Source organism: Syngnathus acus, chromosome 17 (genome assembly GCF_901709675.1).
Source record: "Syngnathus acus chromosome 17, fSynAcu1.2, whole genome shotgun sequence".
In the NCBI taxonomy this organism is placed as follows: Eukaryota; Metazoa; Chordata; class Actinopteri; order Syngnathiformes; family Syngnathidae; genus Syngnathus; species Syngnathus acus.
Window position 1 is genome coordinate 10,785,854 of NC_051102.1, and position 21,821 is coordinate 10,807,674.

Genomic DNA, 21,821 nt, shown 5'->3' on the forward strand with positions numbered 1-21,821 from the left:
ACTACATTTGCATATTTCCACTTGAAATAAATGGGCAAGGCAGGAAGTGCAAGTATCCAGTCTTATCTCAGATTGTGCAAAAATTACACAAAGCAATATTACCATCTACTGGTACATTTACAAGTCCTACAACAGAGGATGGGGATGGGACTGTTAGCTTTTCATATTGACACTTGTCAAATGCTTGACTGATTTTCTGTTGTCAGGCTAATGTTTGTGATACAAATTTTGCTGATGGCATAAAAATCTGTCTGCACTGTGTCATTAAAAATACTTGAAATATTTATTCAAACCATAATTGATGAGAGAAGTGACGTTTCTTCACTGGCAATAACATTTGTTGAGACGGAGATACTTTTATGTGCAAAGAAGAACTGTTGTGCTGTTGGCTCAACTGGGAAATTTTCCTTTGTGGTGTGTTTGATTAATATTCATGGATTATTTGTAAGCTTTGGTATTCATGCCATTGGTTTGGAAAACAATGGAATTCAAGAAAAGAAAAATCAGACCATAAGGGACTCCTTGTGATTCTTTCTGTACTTTAATTCATACACAAGTAATGAACCTTATTGAAGTGATTTTATTTTCAAATGTTTGAATCATTGAAGGGCAAATAGTAAACCAATGATAAAAGCCTTTTCAGTCAAGAATATCACTGAATAGTGTGCGCTTGTTTAACTGACCGGTTTGAATCTCCATCCAGTTTCTCATTCTGTTGCAAAAGTGGGAAAGAGCAAATTTGGCCCACACATGGCGAGCAAACTGATCTGACCTCAGCTGGTGTTCATTTGACACTGTAAGTGAGAAAGGACACAAGTTCAGCAACATCGGAAAATACTGTAAATCCAAAAACGGTTGGACATGAATCATATTACCAAGCTCGTCTGCAATGCTTTGCCGATGACTGACAGACGCACTGCTCCATATGGCCTCCAGTACTCGACTACCCACCTTGGAGCATGCCATTTGACCAAAATGACCCTGGGAGCAAATGGAAAAAAAGAAGAAGAAATGCTCACAATGTTTGGAGACGAGCAAAAGACTTTAAGAGAGAGTCGAGTCAAGGGTGCTACCAATTGTCGCCAGAAGTGTACAGTGGGATCAATTCGGGCAAAGTGCTCGTACCTCCAGCCTCTTGAGGATCTTGCCTCTTGCCTTGTCGCTGCATGTGGTGATGAGCGCCTGGAGGACGTGGCTGCCAAAGGAGTTGGACGCTAGTGTCAAGAGGTCCGCTGGGGTTAGTGTGCGCAGACTGTCGAAGAGGATGGAGCGTTCCTGGAACTTGGCGAGTGCCTGCACCAGCCGGGAGCCGTGATAGCAGATGGATGACAGAGGGACCTAGACGACACAAGCCGTATTGGAACCTGCTAACATTTATACCACAGAAAAATGCCTGAAGGACTATATAGTACTGTTATTCACAGGTTTTCCACTTGAGACCTAAAAATGTTGGAAGTTCACCTCTGTTTGTATACCGCCCTCTGCTGTGTCAGAGTGGTAGTACACATCGTAGGTGAGCAGGGACATAAAGAGAGGCAGGCAGTGGACGTGGCGGCTGCCAGGTTCTGCGCAGTGGAATGCCTGAGGGTGCCACAATTCCATTTAGCAAAAAGGAATATTTGTTCCAAATAAGTCTTTGAGAACAAAAAACTTACAGTGAGTAAACACTGCATCAATTCTGCTTGGCGCTCTTCAGCTTCTGCACAGCTTTCTGCCAGCTGCACAATCACACCCATGTGACCTGCAGCCAAGATGGCCTCCACGCCTTGGACTAACTCGTCGAATAACTTCGGAAACTTCAACCACAGAGAAACACATCAGTCATCCTTGCTGTTGGACAACTTTTTCTCCCAAACCCACCAGTTTCAATTTGGCTGACGCTGCAGTCAGTCTCTGTACAGGGAAGTTGGCGATTGGATGGAGTGCAAGTTCAACCAGCTGACCCTTGAGGTGATTTTTGTAAAGGTCTTGCAGAGGAGATTTGGAGGACAGCTGAATAATGGTCTCAACAAGGCGACTGGAAGTCTGGTCCTTCAGGAATACCAGGAGCGGACTACAACAAAAGCAAAGCAAAGTGAGAAACTGCTTCTGTTCTGTGGCTATAAAAATACATTTCAAGTCAGACCTAACTCCTGGAGCAGCGGGGCAACTTTTCAAGTATTCCATGATGTCCTTGATTAGCCGCTTGCAAAGTTTGGGCCGTTTCCTGTGACATACAGTCAACATGGTCTGGAATACCGCACTGGACTGCAAGTTTGTGATGCTTACTAGCAAGAGACAGCACAAGACAAAAGACACTAGCCATCAATTCCGCAAAGAACTCTGCAGCATGTAGTATGGTGAACTTACGTTTAACGTTGCCCATCAAAGCCTCTGTGAGGCTTTTGAGCTCATACCAAAAAGATGTAGGAATCTCAAAGTCAATCAACTGAGGAGAAACATGGCGGTCTTTTGCGGCTTGTGAAAAAGAAATAAATCAATAACAGAAAGAGAATGTACGTAAAAGTGTGTGTGTGTGTGTTTACCTGGACGTGACGGGATGTGGGGAGGTCCCAGGCAGCCTGCCAGCACATGCAAAAGTGTGCGGACGACGTGAGAACCATACACATGTTGGAGGAACTCTGCGCTGTTGTCTCTCACCACCTGACTTAAGGATAATACTTGGACCACCAGAGCATCCTCACTCTCTTCTTCTTCTTCTTTGGCTGATTTGATTAAACACATCGAAAACATGATACAAAAAATGGTCAGTCCTGTTTGGTGTTACCAAGAAAGCGCATCCACTTTTTGAGGATGGCACACATAAAACAAAGTAATACGTCAAAGAATGATGAGAAGCAAACCAATTCAACCTACCTGCCAAGGAGGCCACCTTTCTGAGTGCACTCTCCACAACATGGCCGCCACAACGGTCACAACAGACGCCTTTAAAGTCGGACCCGGATTCTCCACCCAGTTCAGCCATTACTTCTGCCACCTGATCAGGGCTTGACTGCTCAAACAGGCGCTGCAGCGTGATGCTTCCAGTGCTATTCATTGCCACCACGCTCGCTTCATCTTTGACTTCACTCAGAACATTTTTTAAAAACACATCTGCAGAAAAACATGTCAAACGCACTTGATGCTGTGTATTGTTACATGACAAAGTCTAAAAGGAGATTGATTCCCAACACCCTTACCTCTGTCCTCAGCATGTTCAAAGTCCTCTTGCAGTTTTTCTCCAACACGCCGGTAATAGCCAACGGTCGCACTATCGAGTCGCTTCTTTCCGCCATCTCCTTCTGTCTTTGACTCATCTTGAAGTTTTTTCCTCTTGCGTTCTCCTGCATGGTCTGCTTCCTGGGCTCTCTTCTTATCACCTCTTTTCCATGGCTTCTCGACCTCTGCCATCTTTTAAGTTAGCACAATATGCAGCTTAGTGTCATGACAACTGACAACAAAATCCTTAAGAGGCTATTTACCTTTTCAAATGATTTGGCCAAAGACGTTGACGGATGACGGTATGAACTTCGGACGTCACCGCTCTGGCCACCTTAACTAGACGATGATAATGAGAAACTCTTTTGGGAGAGCGTGCAAAATGTATGAGATGAGAAACGTATAACAAGAGCAATTCAAGTGTGAAAGTAATACATTCATGCCCTCGTTCAAAAAGTAAACTCCTGGAAACAATTTGAATCTCCCTTGGTGTTGCACATACGTCCTAAAATATTGGTAAATTTCTGAAAATGTATAAAATTGCAACGTCTTGACAGAAAGTTAACTATGTGCGAAAACCTCCTAACTTGGCCATGTAAAGTATTTTGGAACAAAATTTAGCATGGGCTTCTAAATCTCAGAAAAATAAAAACTCACGTGCAGTGCAAGGGCGAAACGATTCCACTTCCTGATATACAGCCTACGTCACATCCGTCACATTTTCTTCTTCTGTGATTTGTTGTCGGAGCACAATTCTGCACGCTGACGCCACCTACAGAGTGGCACCCACCATAAAACGTGCATCTAAAAAAAAATACATGGTGATTGAAGTATTCTCAAATAATTGATTTATCCTCAATTTCTCACAACCCCTGAAAAAGTAGTTTTATTTTGCTGAACTGTTTTGAGTGTACAACATTCAATTTCTTAGAGGTTAGAGAAAATAATCACACAAGACAGTCTTTTATTTTGAAAACAAAACAAATTGAAGACAAAAAGCACTTTTAGATAGACACCAACAAAGAACTCTTGTTCAATGCACAGATTTTCAAAATTGAATGCCATTTTGGACAAAAGTAGTGCCAGTCATATCCAGTGTTCAATGGATGTCAACGGTGTGGCTTTAGGGATACAACCATTCAAGTCAAAATATCACACGGGGGAGGCAATGGTTTTCATGTAACAAGGCTAACAGGCTAAAACGAATCGAAAAAGTGAAGAAGCACTGCGCAAGGCGTGACTTGTGAAGAAATTGACAATAAAGCAGACTTTGACTTGCCCTCCGTGTTCATACAATAAACCCTTGAGGGCATTTTGCCAGCGTGCGCATTGTCAAATTAGGAGGCGACCGAGGGGAAGCGCAACGTTCGTCATCATGCAAATTCATGGCGGACAAATTCCATCGCTAAATCAAGGAAAATACAAGAGAACAATGACGCACTTCTGGTCTTCCAAGACAGAATGACTGTCACATTTGCTGAACCGTTCAACCCCGACATATGCACATAAACAGTAAGCTGTATCATTGCATGAAGCTACATCTATACACTATGCTCACTGCGGCAGCCATGTTGGCTCTTCTGTCTTGTTATTGAATTGTGGCTAAAAGAGGCGTGTCCCCCTCATGAGGTCTGTAATGTTTGTGGTGAAAAATCGCTGGCCATACAAAAGCCTGACCAAATGACCAGTGGCTGTTTGGCTCGAACTAATGATTAGTCTTCCGTTTTGACAGCTTCTTTATGATGGCCTGATGGTCAACACCTACACTGGCCACCAGTCCTCCTTCATTCAGCGGATGGTCACTGTAGTCAATTTCCTCGCCCTCCAAAGTTGTCATGTGGCCACCTACAAAACATGATGAAATGGGGGTGTATTGTAGAGCCCATTGGAACACACATTACAGGGTAAATCCCTTTTGGGTGGTGGCCCAATGTTTTCACATTGAAGGGTCAAAAAGGTCCATTTTAAAAAGTAGACTGAAGATTACCGAGTGCCGAAAGTAGTGCTGCACCAGCACATATGTCCCACTTCTTAATAATGGTGATGTGGACGTAAACATCTGCTTGGTCCATGGGCTCTTTATCACCTGAAGGCATCTGCAAGAGTGACAGGACCTTATACCCTGAGGGGAGAAAAGATTCGATCCAATACATATTTCATTATTGACGGCAACATAAAGATACATAGAGCAGCGCTTGACTCACCTGCTCCTCCTGCTGCTATAATTGTGGTGCTGTTTCCAAAAACATCATGAATGAAGTTTTTCACTTGTCCCGAGTGGGAACGGGACACGATTACTTTAGGAGGGTCCATGTTGTAGGATGAGCGAGGAAACATATTGGTTCCCTCATTCACAGCTGCCCAGGCTGTGAGAGACAGGGGGGGGGGGGAAATTCAACGAGACGTTGAAACATTATTTTGTCATCACTCTGTACACACAGGGTTGTTATTCTTGCCTTGGGCGGTAAGGTGGAAGAATAAACAGAAAGCCTCCCTCACTGCTAGTAGTATGATTGTGTATAATGTCTACCCGCCTCGCCTCTGGCTGTACCGCACCTCTCAGCTAAGTCAACTTGGATGGTTGAATTTTTTCAATCCACTTACCAGTGAAGCCAGTGAATGGCTGGTGTATGACACCAATGACTGGTTGACCGCCAACAGCCACGCATACCATTGTCGTCACATACTGGACCAGGGTTTCTGGGAAATGGAGGAGAAGCTATTAAAAGTGATGCTAGGATAGCAACCAAAAGACCGGGGTACAGGGACCGCAGTTTGAAAAACACGGCTCTAAAGCATGAAGATACTGAACCTGTATATTCCTGTGTGGCATCTAAAGGATCGATCCACACAGTGACGCTCTCAGGAGGGACTTCCCTGTGTCCGCCGATCTTTTCTAGTATGTCTGCTGGAATGTCCCGACTCCACAATAGAGGCTTTGCAGTCACGTGGTTTTATCACGTGATTTTGTGTTATGCCGCCATCTTGGCGGTCAACTAGTCAGCTCGTTCCTACGTGTTTGTATGGATTGTCTGATTTCTGCGCTACGTTTTCACCGATTTCTTCCGAATTATGGCTGATTTGCTATCCAACGAAGTTAGGCATTTGGATGAAGACTCCAAGAATCGTCACAGAGAGAAGTTGAACCTTGTTGGCACAACGGATCCGTACCTTTTACCGAGAAGCATGCTAAAATCGCCCGAGCATTTTGCAACAGCCGACCTGCCTGAACGCTCATATCCAGATATTTATAATTACCTCGTCGATTTGTTTTGTAATGGCATTTCATAACTTGACATATTAAAAAACTGAATAGAGTGAAATCATTCAGATACTGTACCTGTCTGTTCAAGTTGCTACCATTTTTATTATTTGTTTATTTTTGCATGATGCCACATCTGATTGGCTTGAAAACTTAACCAATAAATATAATTCAATATTTACATTGATAACGTTTTCAAGCATCATGAAAAAATAAACACAAAATAAAAACGGGGGGGTGAACTGAAGAAATCATCCCATTCCCTGCCTTGCTGCTCTTGCTGCCTTTCTAAAAATGCACCCAGCATTTTCAACAATCATATTTGTATCATCCCATATTGTATTATTTCACATTTTGTGAAACAAATCAGGGGTGAATAGTTTGTTTACATACCTGATATGAAGTCCTCATTGCATATCCTTGTGTAAATCGTAGGTTTCCATCGTTCACGACGAATATCCGCGATCCATTTATCACGTTTTTTCATGTTCGCCGGAAATCTATAGAAGCTAAGATTTGGTTTATCGCCTCGTCTATTGCTACATCCAACAGCACAGCAGGTATCCGGCATTTTTAAGCTCAAATAGCAGCAGATATAACAAGAAAGCGTGTGTGAGTCGTTGACCGGCACTGAAAAGTTGACCGCCATGATGGCCGCCAAGCTAATGTGGGTAGCTTGATGACGTCAGCTGCAAAGCCTCTATAAAGTCTTATCCACAAAGTTGTCATGTTCCTCACTGTTCACCTGGGATCAAAAAACAATCCTAGTTTACCAATTTCTGTGAAAAAGGAGCAAGATTAATATGACTCGTGTTTTTAGTTGAAATACTAACTCCAAGTTTTATATTATAAACAAAACCAAAAGCATACCTTGATCTCTGGGAAGGTGTTCTTAATAAGGTTGTACATTTTTCTGTGTGACAGCAAGTCCCCCATGGTAAGAAGCTCAATGGCACCCTCCTTTGTCTTCCCCTTCGATTTCTCCTTCAGACTGTTTTCATCACGCACCTTCTTCACCTATGTAATAAAACACAAATATGTCTATTATTCTTATCACAGTCATAACCAACAGTTTAGGGGTACATTTGGTTACTTTGAACAAAAACCTGTTTTTCACCTCTTTGCCTCCAAGAACTGCCGCCTCCACCGATACAGCCAGAAGTTCTCTCAGATTGATGTTGCTCCTCTGGCTGCAAAAAAAATTACAATAAAATAAGAAAACAATCATCTTGGCTGCAGAAAAGCTTTTGAACGTAGACTGCGAAAGCACTGTATTTTTTTTTATAACAACCGCTATGAGCTAGCAGGAAATAAACTAACAACCTGGAAAAGACACACCCATCATTTGTGACACGTTTTGTTTGTTTTTTATCACAGAATTTGAAATAAAAGTAGAACATATTAGCTATCTGTACGACAGTCCCTGAAACATCTCTTGTTAATAGCAAAGAGAGTCAATCTGATCATTCCATCCAGATTTCTTCATCTCAAATCTTTCGAGTTTTATCCAGCCCTAGTTCGGTGGATAGGAGACTCACCTGAAAGCAGCCAGTCTACTGGAGATGACACCGGCGTAAAGGTGGTAAAAGACGCCGAGTGCTAGAAGACAGAACACGGCCACACCGAAAGGAGACAAGCGTATACCCATCGGAGACATAATGACCTATATGCTCTTGATTTATCGGAGAAAACGGAGCAATCCGATCACTAGCTACGTGGCGTGGCTATTGCGGCCGATGCGGAACCTTTAGATTAGAAACGAAGGCGCATTGACTAAAATTTGGAGGTGGACATGCGAAGTTACTACATATGAAACATAACAAATAAACTGTTAGTGCAGGGCTGCCCAAAAAAGACAAGCGTGTCTTCCATCGATCATTAGTCGCTAAGCAAGATTGCACAGACTAAATTCTCCAAACTTGCGATGGTGTCTTTTGCTGGAATGGACATTCCCGTTCAATTGGCCCTTTAGGAGCTCCGAAAGCCGAAAGTAGTAATGGTTTGTGGAGTGACGAGTATAAATGTGAACAATCCCGTCTCTGTTCACGCATCCTCCTTTTCAACGGACACCAGGGTCAACTGACGTAAACATCTTTTCCGGGTTGAGACGATGTCGTCATCACTGTGGGACAGCTATAGAATAAACACACACGCTCATTCTTATTTCATAAAAGTGTCAAAACCAAGATTGAAATTGAAAAAAAGTCTTTGTACAAATACATACATCCTGCAGCGTTTAAAATGTTGCATTTTACAACAATGAAAGGAAAGAGAATTTTCAAACTAAATTCACTTTTGTATATCCACATTGGGCCTCTGAAAAGTCATTGAATTATTATTTCTGTATTGAGTATTCTTTCTGTTCAGGACTCTAAATAAATGGTATTCTTTTATTGTTTGATTTTTTTTATTCTTTCATTACGCTTTTTCGCCCCAGTCATCTTTTTGTTTTGTATCAGTGACGATACAGTCTTATATCAAGGTATCGGTGCAGTGAGCGTTTTACCATCATTGTCTTTGTGATTACAAACAGTGCCTTTTTGTCCATCTAGCTTTGTTGTAAATCTCCACACTTTTCATCGTGTTCTACTCGGGTCTCTGTTGGCTTCTTGACTGAAATATGGTAGGAATTCAGCACCTCCTCTGACACAAAGTCTGGAGCGCGACTCATTAGGTCATGACCACGAAATGACTTTGGGAAGGCGATGACATCACGTATGCTGGAAGCAGCCACCATGATGGAAACCAGCCGGTCCAAACCTAAAAGAATGCAAGTATTATCATTTCTTTGCATTTCAGTTGTAATACAATATATCCTTAATATTCCTATGGAAAAAAACAAACATGTATTTTGTTAAAATAACCATACACGCCAAACTTTTTCTTTTCAGTTTTTCTCATTTGGATAGAAATCGTGTTTATAGGTTACATTTAAATACTGCAATACAATTCACATATTAATCCAATTACTTTTACACTCATGTAACTAATGCTTTATTTACATTCTATATATTAAAAAAATAATAAACAACCGTAAGTCACGTTCCCTCTCCAGTTTCATCCACTGAACAAACAAGTTGCTCATTTTTTCAAATGGAAAATAAGGAAAACAAAAACAGTTGAATTGAGATCAACGCACTTTTTTTTTTAACTTGAAAAACTCAGTCATAGAATCTTACCAAGAGCAATACCACCATGTGGCGGCGCGCCAGAGTCCAAAGCCTCCAGCAGGTGAGAAAGAACACTGAGATCCTCCTGAGGAGAAAAATGTCTGAGTTGAGAAGCCTAACAAATGGTTGTAATTGTGTGCATTCTACTTCCACAAGTAAACAAAGAAACCTTTCTATATCAGCTGGATGTGTGTGTATCATTTCCAAATGTATCACCTTGAGGATATTCTTTAAAACGTGACGTTGCTCTGAAGCCTTGTGGATACGAATTGAACCTCCTCCAATCTCACAGCCGTTCAACACAAGGTCGTAGTGTTGGCCACGAACCTGGAATATATATATATTTTTTAAAAAGTCATTCCTTACAACAAAATGATTTAGCTCCTCATCCATAAATGAAATACAAATACAGCAGTAACATACTTTTTGCGGCTCCGTGTAAAGCAACTGGGTGTCTTCCGGCAGTGGAGCAGTAAATGGATGATGGGCTGACTCAAGCTCTTCTGGATTGTCTTCTTTAGGCAAGAAGAGAGGGAAATCCACGACCCACAGAAAATGAAAGGCCGATGAGTCACGGACTGTCAAGCCATGAGACTCCAGGAGCTCTGCACACTGCAAACGAAGACTACCAAGCGTTGGGCGCTGAAAACACATACATTACATTTACTATTTAAAAATTAAAAAAAAAAAAAAAATGCTTTATACGGCAAAAACATTTGTTAAAATCTATTTTTATATCGTCGATGACTACTAATGTATGTTTTTTATGAGGAACGCCTTTCATACCAGAAGTTCACAAGGACCAGCAGCTATCAGTAGCAGGTCGCCTGGTTTGGCGGCAGTCTTCCTCAGTAGAGCATCAGTGTCAGAAGCAGACAACAATTTCTTCAGAGGAGACTTCAGCGTTCCATCTTCTCTGACCAGCACCACACTCACCTCCTTGAGACCGTAGTTGACATGATATCACCATTAATGTGGTTTTACTAGCCTTATTGGTGGCACTGGGATGTGCACACAATTATTCACTTGGGCCTTTTCTATATGAATTTCGCATGCTTTAAATTAGCCGTCATGTGAAAGAAAATGTTTCTTAGAAACATTATTGTCAAATGGCTTTGACATTTTTTCCATTTCATTTGTTAAGCATGATTTACTTTGAGGTCTCCAGTGGAAAACTGATATTGAAAGACATTATTAAGCTATAAGAGAACCAAAACCTCGGTGGATTCATATCATTTTCACCCCCACAATGTGCGCCAAAAGAGATAAAAGTACAATCTATAATAAGCATTTGAAATACTTCAATTATTTTACTATACTACAAAGAAAAAATGATTCACTTACCTGGTTAAAATTTGTCTTAGATGATTGTTTCAGTTCTTCTAAATCTTTCCCAGTAAAAAGTTCCTGAAATGAATTAAAAAAAAGACAACAATAATAGGAATTTGTTACTTTCTACCAAAAGAAAGAGGTTTGCTCTTACACTTCCACTGGGGACACAGATGGCCAAAACGGAGCTTCCGGGTTTGCTAACAGCTGATTTGAAGAAACCAATATTTGTGGACAGGAAAATATCTCTGAGGTCCATCAGCTGAATACAAAGGAATGACAGAGGTTCAATGTTAGTTGTGCAGGATGAACATCTTTGGAAAGACTAAACCAGCCTTTTTTTGTGTGTGTGTCTGAAGGCAATGAGAACATAAAATCCAGGTTAATATTATTGCTTATTATGTGATATCACACCTTCATGTCAAATCTTGTATCAGGTTTGTCCACCCCATAGTCCCTCATGGCCTCTTTGTATGTCATGGTTGGGAAAGGAACCATGAGGGGGCCTTTCCCTGTAGGCCACGAGTATTTCAACAAACCTTCCACGAGGGACATGATGCCCGTCTGGTCCACAAAAGACATTTCGATATCAACCTGTAGAGTCACAACAACAATAAGGCTGAGAAGAGAAAAAAAAAAATACACAAGTCACTGTTATGGAGACATACTATGCGGAAGGGCAAGAAGTTACCTGGGTGAACTCAGGCTGCCGATCTGGTTTGGAGCCTTCGTCTCGATAGCAGCGAGCAACCTGGAAGTACCTGGGGGCAGTAATGATGGCCATTTCATTTCATTTCATTTGTATGAGCAAATATTAGAAGAAAAAAGACTTACACTGTACCAGTCAAAAGTTTAGAGTTGATTTTAAATTCAGTACAAATTCTAGCAAGACTGTGAACTGAAAGTCATTCCAGGTCATAAACAATCTTCCGCATTACAAAACTCATACCAAGAAGATTATTATGTGGGCTAAATGTGCCTACTGTGAAGAATCTAAATTACGGAACATATTGTGTTTTGATCTTGTTTCGTGATTACCAAATAATTCCATATTTTTTCATAATGTCAATGACTTAACTATTAATATTCAATTAAAGAACTATTGAAATAATAAAATAAAAAAACCACTGAATTACAGGGTGCTTCCAAACTTTTGACTGCTACTGTATTTTCTCCTAATTAAGGAGACCATTTTTAAACTCATGATTTATGAAGTAAATGCTGAGAGAGTGGGTCATGAAAATAATTGTTGCCATCGACAAATGACTGCATTGTCCCTCCCACCTGTCAATTCCGGCCACCATGAGAAGCTGCTTGAACTGCTGTGGACTTTGAGGGAGGGCATAGAAACGACCCGGGTCTCTGGATGGAACCACAAACTCTTTGGCTCCCTGATACCAGCAGAAACAGTTTGTAAGGTAACAAATGTGGCAAAACTGCAGATTACCATTGTTGCATTTGACTCAGTCAGTATCTGGTACGTAAAGCTTTGAGCTCAATGAGGCTGTTCTATGAAAGGGTGATTTCACTCTTCACCTAAATGGCTTCGATTTGAGATAATGGCTGTCTGTCAAGCTTGCATTCTGTGATCGTATGTTCTATTTCTGTTCTGGTAACACTGGTTTCACTGGCTGTACCCGCTTTGTCTGCTTCTGGGCCATATGACAAGTCATTTTTGGAGTAGAGTCAATAATCTACGGTCGCTGCACACATTGACTCCATAAACAAATACAGTCTTTACATTCGACTAAAACACACAATGTCTACAAACCCATTTTTGTCGCCGCTCGACAGAAAATGAATGGGATTGCCCTCACGATTCCTATATGGACAGCAAACTTATACTTACCCCTGGTGTTCTTTTAAACAATGTCGGTGTTTCGACATCAACAAAATCTAAAAAGACAAAAGTAGAAAAAAAAAAGAATGTCATTCCAGAGGCATTTAAGACAACGGATGGATGGATGGATGGACGGACAGACGGGAGTAAACGGGAATAAATGTCTGCTTGTTTTTTCATGCGTGCAAAGAACGTATAACGGTCATTTTCCATACCGTGTACATTGCAAAGATATTCCCTCATCTTCATCACTAGTTGGGACCTCAGTCGGAGGTTCTTCTGTAAGCGAGAAGACCTCAGGTCTAGATAACGAAACTGCATGCGTAAAGACTCTGATTTCTGGGGAACAGACAACACAGCGTCGTTAACATCATTAACGGTGCGAGGAGCAATGTGGAGTCACTTACTTTAACAAAGTCTTTGATTTCAAACGGCAACTTCTGGCACACATTGAAAACTTCCACATGCTCAGCAAGGACTTCAATGTCACCAGTTGGCATCCCCTGGCATAACCACAACATGATTACTAGAGCATCTCGAAAAACACTTTGAAATGAAATGATCTACAACACGGTTATGGTTAAAACCAGAGAATGATTCTTGTAGGTTTTGGGGAGGAGCCAGTAGCTCATCTATACGGACTTGGAAACAACACATTTGTGGCTGGAGAGATCCTGAGAAGACTTGAGGTGGCCTTGGGTACCCAACAAAACTCAGAGTTCATGTTTACACGACTCATCACACGGATGTCTCTCCTTGCATGCCTGCTGTTTGATGCGCATCAAAAACACAGCGAACTTGAGATGATTGAATCCAGTACATTTAGCGCACCTTGTTTTCATGTCCCGCTGGCCGTTGCCTAACTGTCCCAGTAACCTTGATGACAGACTCAGCTGTGAGATTACACAGTACTTCTTTAAGATGGTGTGCACTCTACAAACAGGAGAAGACTTGTTTTTGTTTTTTCAAGTAGCAGAAAGCAGGAATCGAAAGGCCATCTGCAGACAATGATGACAATACCAAATAAGATCATGGTGAATAATTACTTCCTGCTGAGGTATAAGTACTTGGGTGAGGCCACTGAAGTCTCGGAGAATGACAAACAGGTCCTGTCTGTGGAAGACAATTGTTGCAAATGTCGCAGTAGAAAAAAAAAAAAACATTTATATGCCCACTTACATGCACCTTTTTCTTGCGCTTACTTAAATGGGCCCTGACATGAAATTCTCGAAATATTCATCCCAGCCCACCCTGACTATGTCCCCAAAGTTGTGAGAAAAACGACCAATGTTTCCCTTGCCTATGGCTGCAATGTTATGGATTGAAACACTGAGTTTGTGTTAACTTAGATAATAATAATACATTTTAAAAAAGCACCTCAGGTATTGGACCCATCCACACAATGTGACTTTGTCACCAACATGCTCAGATCTTAGTTGTCCACAGGTATGACTCCTAAAGGACAAAGAGCTGCTCCCTGAGGATAAAAAAAAAAAAAGTGATAGTGACTGTTGACACACTTATTACATCTTTCTTTCAATTAAACAGCTACTGAAGTCCAAATGGTTATATTAGACTATGCAAATGTATTTGGCCAAGCACCAAATGTTCTTTTATCAAAACTATGACGCAATTATCTCTTTATTATTATTAAAACAATAAGGACGAAAAAATAATAATAATAAAATGCTACTGACAATTGCATTTGCTGTGGATGCACTGAAGCTAAATCCGATTGCTTGTGCTAGACTCCAATTAACATGACACGCGATGGAGGCTACCTGTCAAACGGGAATTGTCAGGACAGCTCAGGTGTCTGACTTGTGGTCTCCGAATGAGCTTTCTTTGACTTGAAGATGGAGTGAAGTGCTGATAAGAAACTCCATGAGCTCCAAGTGCACAGAGTGTTCTCCGCACCATGTATCTGCACGTTGTTGCCATTGTGTCGTTATTTCATTAGGATGATTTTGTGCGTGGGAGATTCCTCGTTGCTGGAACAAGTCATGCAAAAATGAGTTTGCCTCTCGAGGAAAAAGAACAACAATAGAAAATTAAAAAGCTGGACAAACTGCTCGCTAACAAATTTTTGTCCATTTTCGATTCAATCAAATTCGGCGTACGCTCTTTTTAATACACATTTAAGGACACCGGAAGACGGAAGAGAGACCGGTCGGTTGAATTACTTCCTGTCTCATGCCGGATATATATCTGAAAGGTAACTATCTCTCTGGTGGTTGACGCCAGATGGCAGCCATCTTACGTTGCCACACTAATGGACTTTCTGCACTTTCCAGTGCGTGTGTTAGTAATGTGCATTCCAATTCATTTGAGTGAACTGAATCTTTAGAATCAGTCCACTCAAAAGAATCGTTCACCGAATCGTTCGCAAACATTAGTTAGTCCAATGTCTCCTCTTCTGGAGTGCATTCGCAAATCCACCAACAGCGCCTCCAAATGGCTACAAGTACGTTTTTTATTATTAGACAGCATCTTAAGAGTTTAACCAGTGACAACAACAACGTTTGCTATAAATAATGCATTGAAAAAGTTTTGTTGTACTATGCCAAATTTGGTTCTTCTACAGACACCTGCAGTCTTTGTCCGTCGGGTAGCGCTCATATGTACCTGAAATGCTTGAGGCTCGATTTGATCAAGTGAGAACGGTAAATAGTACGACAGCAGCAGTCATTCGAAAGGCAATTTTACGGCAGTAGTAGTAGTCGTCATAGCAGTAGAGGAAGTAGAAGAGTACAGGATGTCGGACTTCAAGTTGATGAGGGCAATCCGAGTGAGTGGCTTCGGACCTCCATCTGTCCTTGAACTGTGCGCCAATGTGAAAGTTCAACTGCCTGGAAGGGGAGAAGTAAGTCCGAGCAGAGATCAGCTCACGCACGCACGCACGCACGCACGCACGCAGCTTTAAACTTGCACCCATGGGTGGTGCACTCTTTTAAAGCATGCAAATGGACAGTAGGAGGGTGGGTGACCAGATTTGGGTTGCTGAGGACACCTCATATCTTCGAGGAGGCCTGGGGGTGGGCTGCTGAGAGAATTTTTTTTTTTTTTTTTGGGTGCCTGCCTTACACGTTAGGCACTCAGCCTCATATGCATTTTCGTTTCGGCATTGGGCGTCTGGTCACCCTAACAGTAGTATGACAAAGCAAGCTACAAAATACTCTGACTGCTTTGTAATGTCAAGTACTAGTACAGTGCGTTTTGCATATGCAAAACATGTTTACATTGTGTCTTAAACTTTGAGGACTGTTTTTTTTTTTTTAACTCGGTCAGTGTGTTCAAGCAGCTATATAAATTATAATAAATAAATAAAATGTACAAAAAACTTGTAAAGTACTGCAACTGTCCACTAGTAATTGTTTTTCCGTTATTACATGAGCACTACTGAGAAGAAAGTTGAAAGTCCATTTTATGATTGGTTTAATGTTTAATATATTTTCCTACATACAGGAGTCTATTTTCAAATACTATACCATTAATAAACCCGTAAAAGAGAATAACAATTTCTCTAAAAAGAAATTAAAATTCACTGATCCCCACGGGGGGGAAATATCCAAAATCATCTTAAAATTTGTAATAATTGCTATAATAATCCAGGTAATAATTGCTCAAATTATTTTTTATACATTCATGGCATGATGTAAAAAAATATGAAATAATATGTAATCCTTTTGAATCATTGAATTTGCTGAAATAGCTTTTCTATAGTTTTCCACACTTTTGTCCATGCATGTGGTTTGTAGGTATTAATCCGGGTCCATGCATGTGGAGTGAACCCTGTGGAAACGTACATCCGAGCTGGGACCTTCAGCCGAAAACCATCACTTCCGTACACACCTGGCTCTGACATAGCCGGCGTCGTGGAAAGTGTCGGCGAGGGGGTCACAGCAGTGAAGGTTGATGAACACATCACTATTACACTTGATACTGACTGCCATCCATGCTTGGCCACATGCAAAATACATGTTCATCATCAGTGTCAAAGTTGTGGGAACATGAAGCTAAACTGATCCATTTTCAAATCAAATGTATTCAAACTGACAACTAATCACAATGCTATCATTTGAGAAGCCTGATAAGTATTTTCCTCTACGATTCCTTCCCAGGCAGGAGATCGTGTTTTTACGACATCCACCCAGTCTGGAGGCTATGCAGAATTTGCTGTCGCCACAGATGACAATGTCCACAAGCTACCTGATACTTTAGATTTCTGCCAGGGAGCAGCCATCGGCATCCCGTATTTCACTGCCTACAGAGCTTTGGTTCACAAGTGAGACACAGCTACAACATATTTTTTCATTCTTACTAAATTGTCAATATGGGCCTGGCTATTTGCTGGCACCCACCTGTCGCCCACAGTCAGCCGGGATGGATCACAGCTTACCTGCAACCCACATAAAGACAAAGGAATGGATTTTTACCCCAGTTGACAAATGAAATGAATTGCATTTTTTGCAGGGCCCATGTAAAGGCTGGAGAGACTGTCCTCGTCCATGGAGCCAGTGGAGGGGTCAGAGTCAAATTTTAACATGCATGATTTAGTAGTTTAAAAAAAAAAAAACTTTAACAAAAGATCCTTATTTGGGCCGATAGGTTGGTCTGGCAACTTGTCAGCTGTCCCATATGCTGGGCCTCAGGGTAATGGGGACTGCCGGGACCAAAGCGGGAATGGAGCTTGCCGCCCAAAATGGAGCTCACCTGATGTTTAATCACAGGGAGGAGGACTATGTTGGCAAAATAATGGTACTGTCACATACACATTGATAAAAAAAAATGACATTTTTGCATAACATTATTATTCGATGTTTACAGAACAAAAAAATGTCTCTGACCTTCATAATTATGGGATCCAGTCGGACAGTTTGGCGGCCCGGATTCGGCCCACAGGCCGCAAGTTGATGCACTACGTTGTTTGTTATGTTGTTGCAGGATGCCACAGAAGGCCGTGGAGTGGATGTGATTGTGGAGATGTTGGCTAATGTCAACCTCAACAACGATCTCCAGATGGTGGCATCTGGAGGACGCGTTGCCGTGAGTATCAGCAGTCGTCACAGCACTACCCGTAGCTCGCGGAAGCCTTTCAGCTCCATATCCAAACATGTTCTCCTCTTTAGATTGTCGGCTCCAGAGGCTCCGTTGAAATGAACCCCAGGGCCGCAATGGCAAAAGAGAGCAGCATCATAGGGGTTGCCCTCTTCTCTGCCACACCGGTAAACATTCATCAGATGAAACAGCAAATGTCCGTTTAGGTTCAAAATACAGTCAACAGCTTTTTGTCCTTACTCAGGCGGAGACAAAGGAGTGTGCAGCTTTCCTCTTTCGTGGGATGGAAGCCGGTTGGCTGCGTCCGGTTGTCGCTGGTCAATATCCACTGGACAAGGCCGCTCAGGCCCACCATGATATTATCGAATCTCAAGGGGCCACTGGGAAGATTGTGCTGACCATGGGATCCCAATTATAGCAAAGGGGTTTAATTGCATCATAAATCAAGAAATACTGAACTGTTCGTAGGACAATATGTTAAGATTCTCCCATATTTTTGCAGATTCATATTTTAAGGCTTGCTTTCAAGGGAAATCAATTTGGAAGTTATGCTGATGAATTGATTCTTTTTCATCAGTGCTTGATAGCGCTAATTGATACTCTTTTTCTATGTTGAATGGTTTTTATCATCAAACTGCCATCTCAAGGTTTTGACGGTAGAACATTTTCACTCATCTGCAACAAGTACCAACAATAAAATATGAAACTGCCTTTTGCGGTCATTGCATTTATGTCGTATCTTCTCAATAAATGAAAAACTGTTTGGTTTGGTTTGGTTTGGTTTTGTCAGACACAATATGGTCTCCTCTCGGGTGACATTTGGTGCCATTGAGCGTGCGCCGCCCGCAGTAGTTGAGGTAACCTAAGCTACACACAAACAGTGACAAGACAGAATTGAATGGATTGTGCGATCGCTTCTTTACTAATCTTTAGTGACAGAACGTCTCGTTATTGCTTAATGTCAGCTATGCCGTCTCATGATCAAGTAAGTTTCTTTTTTTTGCTCATCCAACCAGTTTGTTTCAGGAAAGGCTTGCGTATCTTTCCCATAATAACTGAATATTAATAGGATGGCCTGAAACAAATCAAATGTACAATTATAGAAGATATACGTAGTAACTATATTTTTGTAAACATGAGGTTATGAATCATGAAGCTCAAAAGTAGGTGCTCCATTTCCCTTAATGTAACGGAATAGTGTTTCTGTTCTTATTTCAATATGACTTCATGAGTCCAATGATCCTGGGGCTTTATGCAAATTGTCTTTTTGAACAGTTTGTCTTATTTTTGGGGGGTGCAACTTTATAGCCTTTCCTAATTCCTCAACTTTATCTGTAGAAAGTGTTTTTGTGAGTGATTTGGAATTGACTCCCCAAAATACTTCATTCCAGCTAAAAGTAATAAGCCCTGATAGTGCTGCTGGGAATTTCAAAGCTAATAATGCTGTTGGTATATTTATTGTCATCCAAATTCATTCTCACCAATTTTGTCGCCACTCAGCCTCATTGGGAACTGGAATGAAGAGTGCAAAGGAACAAAAAAGGCCATGCTAATGGCTAAGCTTTGTTTTGTGTTGACAATAATGGCACTGTATTCGGGTGCAGCCTGATTAACCAAATGTTACCTGGCCGCCCCAGCCCGAACATCCACTGTAATGCAACATGACCAGTAAGTAAGTGTCCTGTCATCATCAAAAACATCATTCAAATGTTTTGCAAACCACTGAGTATTGTTGCAATCCATCGGTTTATTATTCATTCTCCCGCATAATTGAAATGGAATATTTCCAGGTACTATCTTGCTGATGTTGTTCCTCATCATTGTCCGGCGGTGCATCCCTGTATCATCATGCCCTGCTTCGTGTATGGTTTGTTCTGACAATGCTGTCATCTGTCACAGACTGGCTTATATTATAGGTGCAACTATTTCTCTCCCTAATAAATATTTGGGTGCATAGTTACATAAGAGTCCTAAAATAGCAAACGTATGACCAGATGCTCCAGATACGACCGAGGCGCTACTTCTTACACAGGGCTCCATCGCCGCTGTCCAGTCTGCCCCATTGTCTGTCCTCAGCAACATCACTGTCATAGGTAACATGATTTGATTTCTGTTAAATATTCCCAAATTGCCAATGGGAAGATATGGGAATTTACAAGATTTCAACATCACTACGTACATTTGAACTGTTTTCCTCCTTCGCAATCATCCAACAGGTCTTAGCCATAATCGCATTTCTGTGATGGCTGAACTATCCTTCAGAAATCTGCCCTTCCTGCATACCTTACTGCTCGACCACAACCTCCTCACCAGTCAGGCCTTGCAGGATGATGCTCTGTCCAACCTTTCTCATCTCCAGGTGCTTGCATTGGGCCACAACCTTATCAGCCAGGTGAGTCTCTCCCCATCATCCTTCAATGACTTGATAAGAAAACCAAAATAGAATTTGTAGCTCAGACTGAGTTGGGGAGTGAATCAGAAAATCTTTAGAATTGATTTCCAGATCCAAGCTGACTGGTTCAAAGGTACCACGGCACTTAGGACCCTAAACCTGGAGGGAAACAGGATCACCAGTTTAGATCCTGGTTCACTACCTCTCCATGATCTGGAGAATCTGGATCTGTCTGATAACTTAATACAGAGCCTGGACATAAACAGGTTAGTGCATCTTTTTTAGAAGTTCCATATAAATGCCACCAACAAATATGATGATCCTTTATATACGTAGCTTCCATGGTTTGGTCCACCTTCGAAACTTGGACATATCCAGGAATCGTCTCAGTTCAGCTCCTTCTCAGGCTTTTTCCTACCTCAGCTGGTTGACCAACCTCAATCTCGATCTCAACTCGTGGAATTGTTCTTGTCAGCTACTGGATCTAGCTGCCTTCCTTTCAGCCTTCATCCAACAACCTGACAAAGTAGGAACTCGCAATCCGGTCCACACGAAAAATATCTTACAAGCTGGCTCAACTTTTGAAGGCAAATCTCGACCGTTGCCCACAGACACTGTATAACGGACGCAAGATGGTGTGTGTAAGCGTTGACAATCCGGCTGTAACGACAGTCTTGGAGCTGACCGATGCCAACTGCGTCCCATCCAATCAAAACATCACAGTGCAGATAGAGACGAGAGCCAGTGTGACACCTCAAGTGTATGCTCGGGATTTGGCCATTACAGCTGTCCTCTGCTTTGTTGGTGAGTAAGTCACACCAAAAAAACCAATCAAACTGGTAAATAATGTCATTCTGTTGCTGTTTATCAGGTGGCATTGGCTTGACACTGCTGGTAGTCCTGATCTGCTATCAAGTTTCTCGCAGACAAAAAAGAAAAGAAATTCCAAAACAGCGGGACCCGGAAGAAGGCAGCGGACCAGTGAGCAACTTTACTGCTAAACATCATGAGGTCGCTGAGAAGCCAAGGGAATTATTTTTGCAAGCCCACCAGCTATTGGACAATGAAAGCATACCATGGGACTCAAGGACAGAGAACTATAGAAGCCAAGTTCATAATAGAGTCAGCTCGATTGAAGATGAGGCATATTTCATGTGTCCAGATTGCAAGGTCCAAGGATTAAAGCTAAATCGGTGGGACAACAGGATGAATGGGGTCATGGAGAAAGCGCATGAGGGAGACAGGAGACTGAGCCAGCGAGACATTTTGGGGCGAGACATTCCTCACAACGTTCTCTCTCGTGATAGCTGCAGATCTTCATCTCATCAACGGAAACACCATTTCATTCCTACACCAGAAGCCCTTGCTGCTTTTTATGCAAATAATGAGATGAGGGCTGAGACAAGGCATCCTGCAATATTGCATTGTAACAGTTGCAACCGGACATTCAATATGAACGAAAGTAAGAATCACCCTCACGTGAGAGACACTTCAGTTTCTCACATCAGCAACAGAAGGAGGATTTCTGACTACGACCGGTTTGATGCAATGAATAACCAGAACATCCCAAAG

The 21,821-nt window shown here is 41.8% G+C and overlaps 4 protein-coding genes across 6 annotated transcripts; 1 reads left to right on the forward strand and 3 right to left on the reverse strand.

Moving 5' to 3' along the window:
- Positions 1-519: 519 nt before the first annotated feature.
- On the reverse strand, positions 520-3,872 carry LOC119137086 (nucleolar protein 9). Its single transcript, XM_037276114.1, has 12 exons — positions 3,462-3,872; positions 3,180-3,390; positions 2,857-3,093; positions 2,526-2,705; positions 2,350-2,457; positions 2,126-2,267; positions 1,861-2,053; positions 1,656-1,796; positions 1,462-1,581; positions 1,126-1,338; positions 876-981; positions 520-794 (listed from the first exon to the last, which is right to left on the reverse strand). Exons 2-12 carry the CDS (start codon positions 3,388-3,390, stop codon positions 640-642), a joined length of 1,806 nt encoding a protein of 601 aa, XP_037132009.1. The 5' UTR covers positions 3,462-3,872; the 3' UTR covers positions 520-639.
- A 196-nt stretch (positions 3,873-4,068) lies between these two features.
- On the reverse strand, positions 4,069-8,574 carry bpnt2 (3'(2'), 5'-bisphosphate nucleotidase 2). The gene is made up of 9 exons (XM_037275249.1): positions 7,999-8,574; positions 7,578-7,650; positions 7,331-7,477; positions 7,166-7,205; positions 6,011-6,130; positions 5,803-5,898; positions 5,403-5,564; positions 5,186-5,320; positions 4,069-5,043 (listed from the first exon to the last, which is right to left on the reverse strand). Exons 1-9 carry the CDS (start codon positions 8,115-8,117, stop codon positions 4,904-4,906), a joined length of 1,032 nt encoding a protein of 343 aa, XP_037131144.1. The 5' UTR covers positions 8,118-8,574; the 3' UTR covers positions 4,069-4,903.
- A 329-nt stretch (positions 8,575-8,903) lies between these two features.
- dars2 (aspartyl-tRNA synthetase 2, mitochondrial) lies at positions 8,904-14,979 on the reverse strand. 2 transcript variants are annotated; one of them, XM_037275244.1, is made up of 17 exons: positions 14,581-14,979; positions 14,177-14,276; positions 13,846-13,912; positions 13,631-13,732; positions 13,207-13,302; positions 13,015-13,138; positions 12,809-12,855; positions 12,244-12,350; positions 11,651-11,720; positions 11,374-11,553; positions 11,114-11,221; positions 10,975-11,037; positions 10,417-10,569; positions 10,054-10,272; positions 9,847-9,957; positions 9,640-9,715; positions 8,904-9,220 (listed from the first exon to the last, which is right to left on the reverse strand). In XM_037275244.1, the coding sequence occupies exons 1-17, from the start codon at positions 14,738-14,740 to the stop codon at positions 9,009-9,011; spliced, it is 1,995 nt and encodes a 664-aa protein (XP_037131139.1). In that variant the 5' UTR covers positions 14,741-14,979; the 3' UTR covers positions 8,904-9,008. The 2 variants fall into 2 exon arrangements, with proteins under 2 accessions (XP_037131139.1, XP_037131140.1); XM_037275245.1 differs by lacking the exons at positions 14,177-14,276; positions 14,581-14,979 and having other exon boundaries at positions 13,820-13,898.
- Positions 14,980-15,060: 81 nt separating this feature from the next.
- On the forward strand, positions 15,061-18,568 carry cryz (crystallin, zeta (quinone reductase)). Of its 2 annotated transcripts, XM_037275251.1 has the most exons (9): positions 15,061-15,662; positions 16,558-16,710; positions 16,921-17,084; positions 17,273-17,324; positions 17,408-17,557; positions 17,744-17,845; positions 17,929-18,024; positions 18,102-18,309; positions 18,469-18,568. In XM_037275251.1, the coding sequence occupies exons 1-8, from the start codon at positions 15,555-15,557 to the stop codon at positions 18,273-18,275; spliced, it is 999 nt and encodes a 332-aa protein (XP_037131146.1). In that variant the 5' UTR covers positions 15,061-15,554; the 3' UTR covers positions 18,276-18,309; positions 18,469-18,568. The 2 variants fall into 2 exon arrangements, with proteins under 2 accessions (XP_037131146.1, XP_037131145.1); XM_037275250.1 differs by having other exon boundaries at positions 18,102-18,568.
- Positions 18,569-21,821: the final 3,253 nt, after the last annotated feature.

Coding starts and splice junctions, on each gene's coding strand:
- LOC119137086 (XM_037276114.1), bottom strand. CDS start 3,390: ATGGCAGAGGTCGAGAAGCCATGGAAAAGAGGTGATAAGAAGAGAGCC. Junction 2,706..2,856: donor AAAGGTGGCCTCCTTGGCAG/GTAGGTTGAATT, acceptor TAATCAAATCAG/CCAAAGAAGAAGAAGAAGAG. Junction 1,339..1,461: donor AGGGCGGTATACAAACAGAG/GTGAACTTCCAA, acceptor TGTGTCGTCTAG/GTCCCTCTGTCATCCATCTG.
- bpnt2 (XM_037275249.1), bottom strand. CDS start 8,117: ATGTCTCCGATGGGTATACGCTTGTCTCCTTTCGGTGTGGCCGTGTTC. Junction 7,206..7,330: donor ACACCTTCCCAGAGATCAAG/GTATGCTTTTGG, acceptor TTTTGATCCCAG/GTGAACAGTGAGGAACATGA. Junction 5,899..6,010: donor TGCCACACAGGAATATACAG/GTTCAGTATCTT, acceptor TCCATTTCCCAG/AAACCCTGGTCCAGTATGTG.
- dars2 (XM_037275244.1), bottom strand. CDS start 14,740: ATGGCAACAACGTGCAGATACATGGTGCGGAGAACACTCTGTGCACTT. Junction 12,351..12,808: donor TGTTTAAAAGAACACCAGGG/GTAAGTATAAGT, acceptor TGCTGGTATCAG/GGAGCCAAAGAGTTTGTGGT. Junction 9,958..10,053: donor TTTACACGGAGCCGCAAAAA/GTATGTTACTGC, acceptor TATATATTCCAG/GTTCGTGGCCAACACTACGA.
- cryz (XM_037275250.1), top strand. CDS start 15,555: ATGTCGGACTTCAAGTTGATGAGGGCAATCCGAGTGAGTGGCTTCGGA. Junction 17,325..17,407: donor TCCATGGAGCCAGTGGAGGG/GTCAGAGTCAAA, acceptor TTGGGCCGATAG/GTTGGTCTGGCAACTTGTCA. Junction 18,025..18,101: donor CCCTCTTCTCTGCCACACCG/GTAAACATTCAT, acceptor GTCCTTACTCAG/GCGGAGACAAAGGAGTGTGC.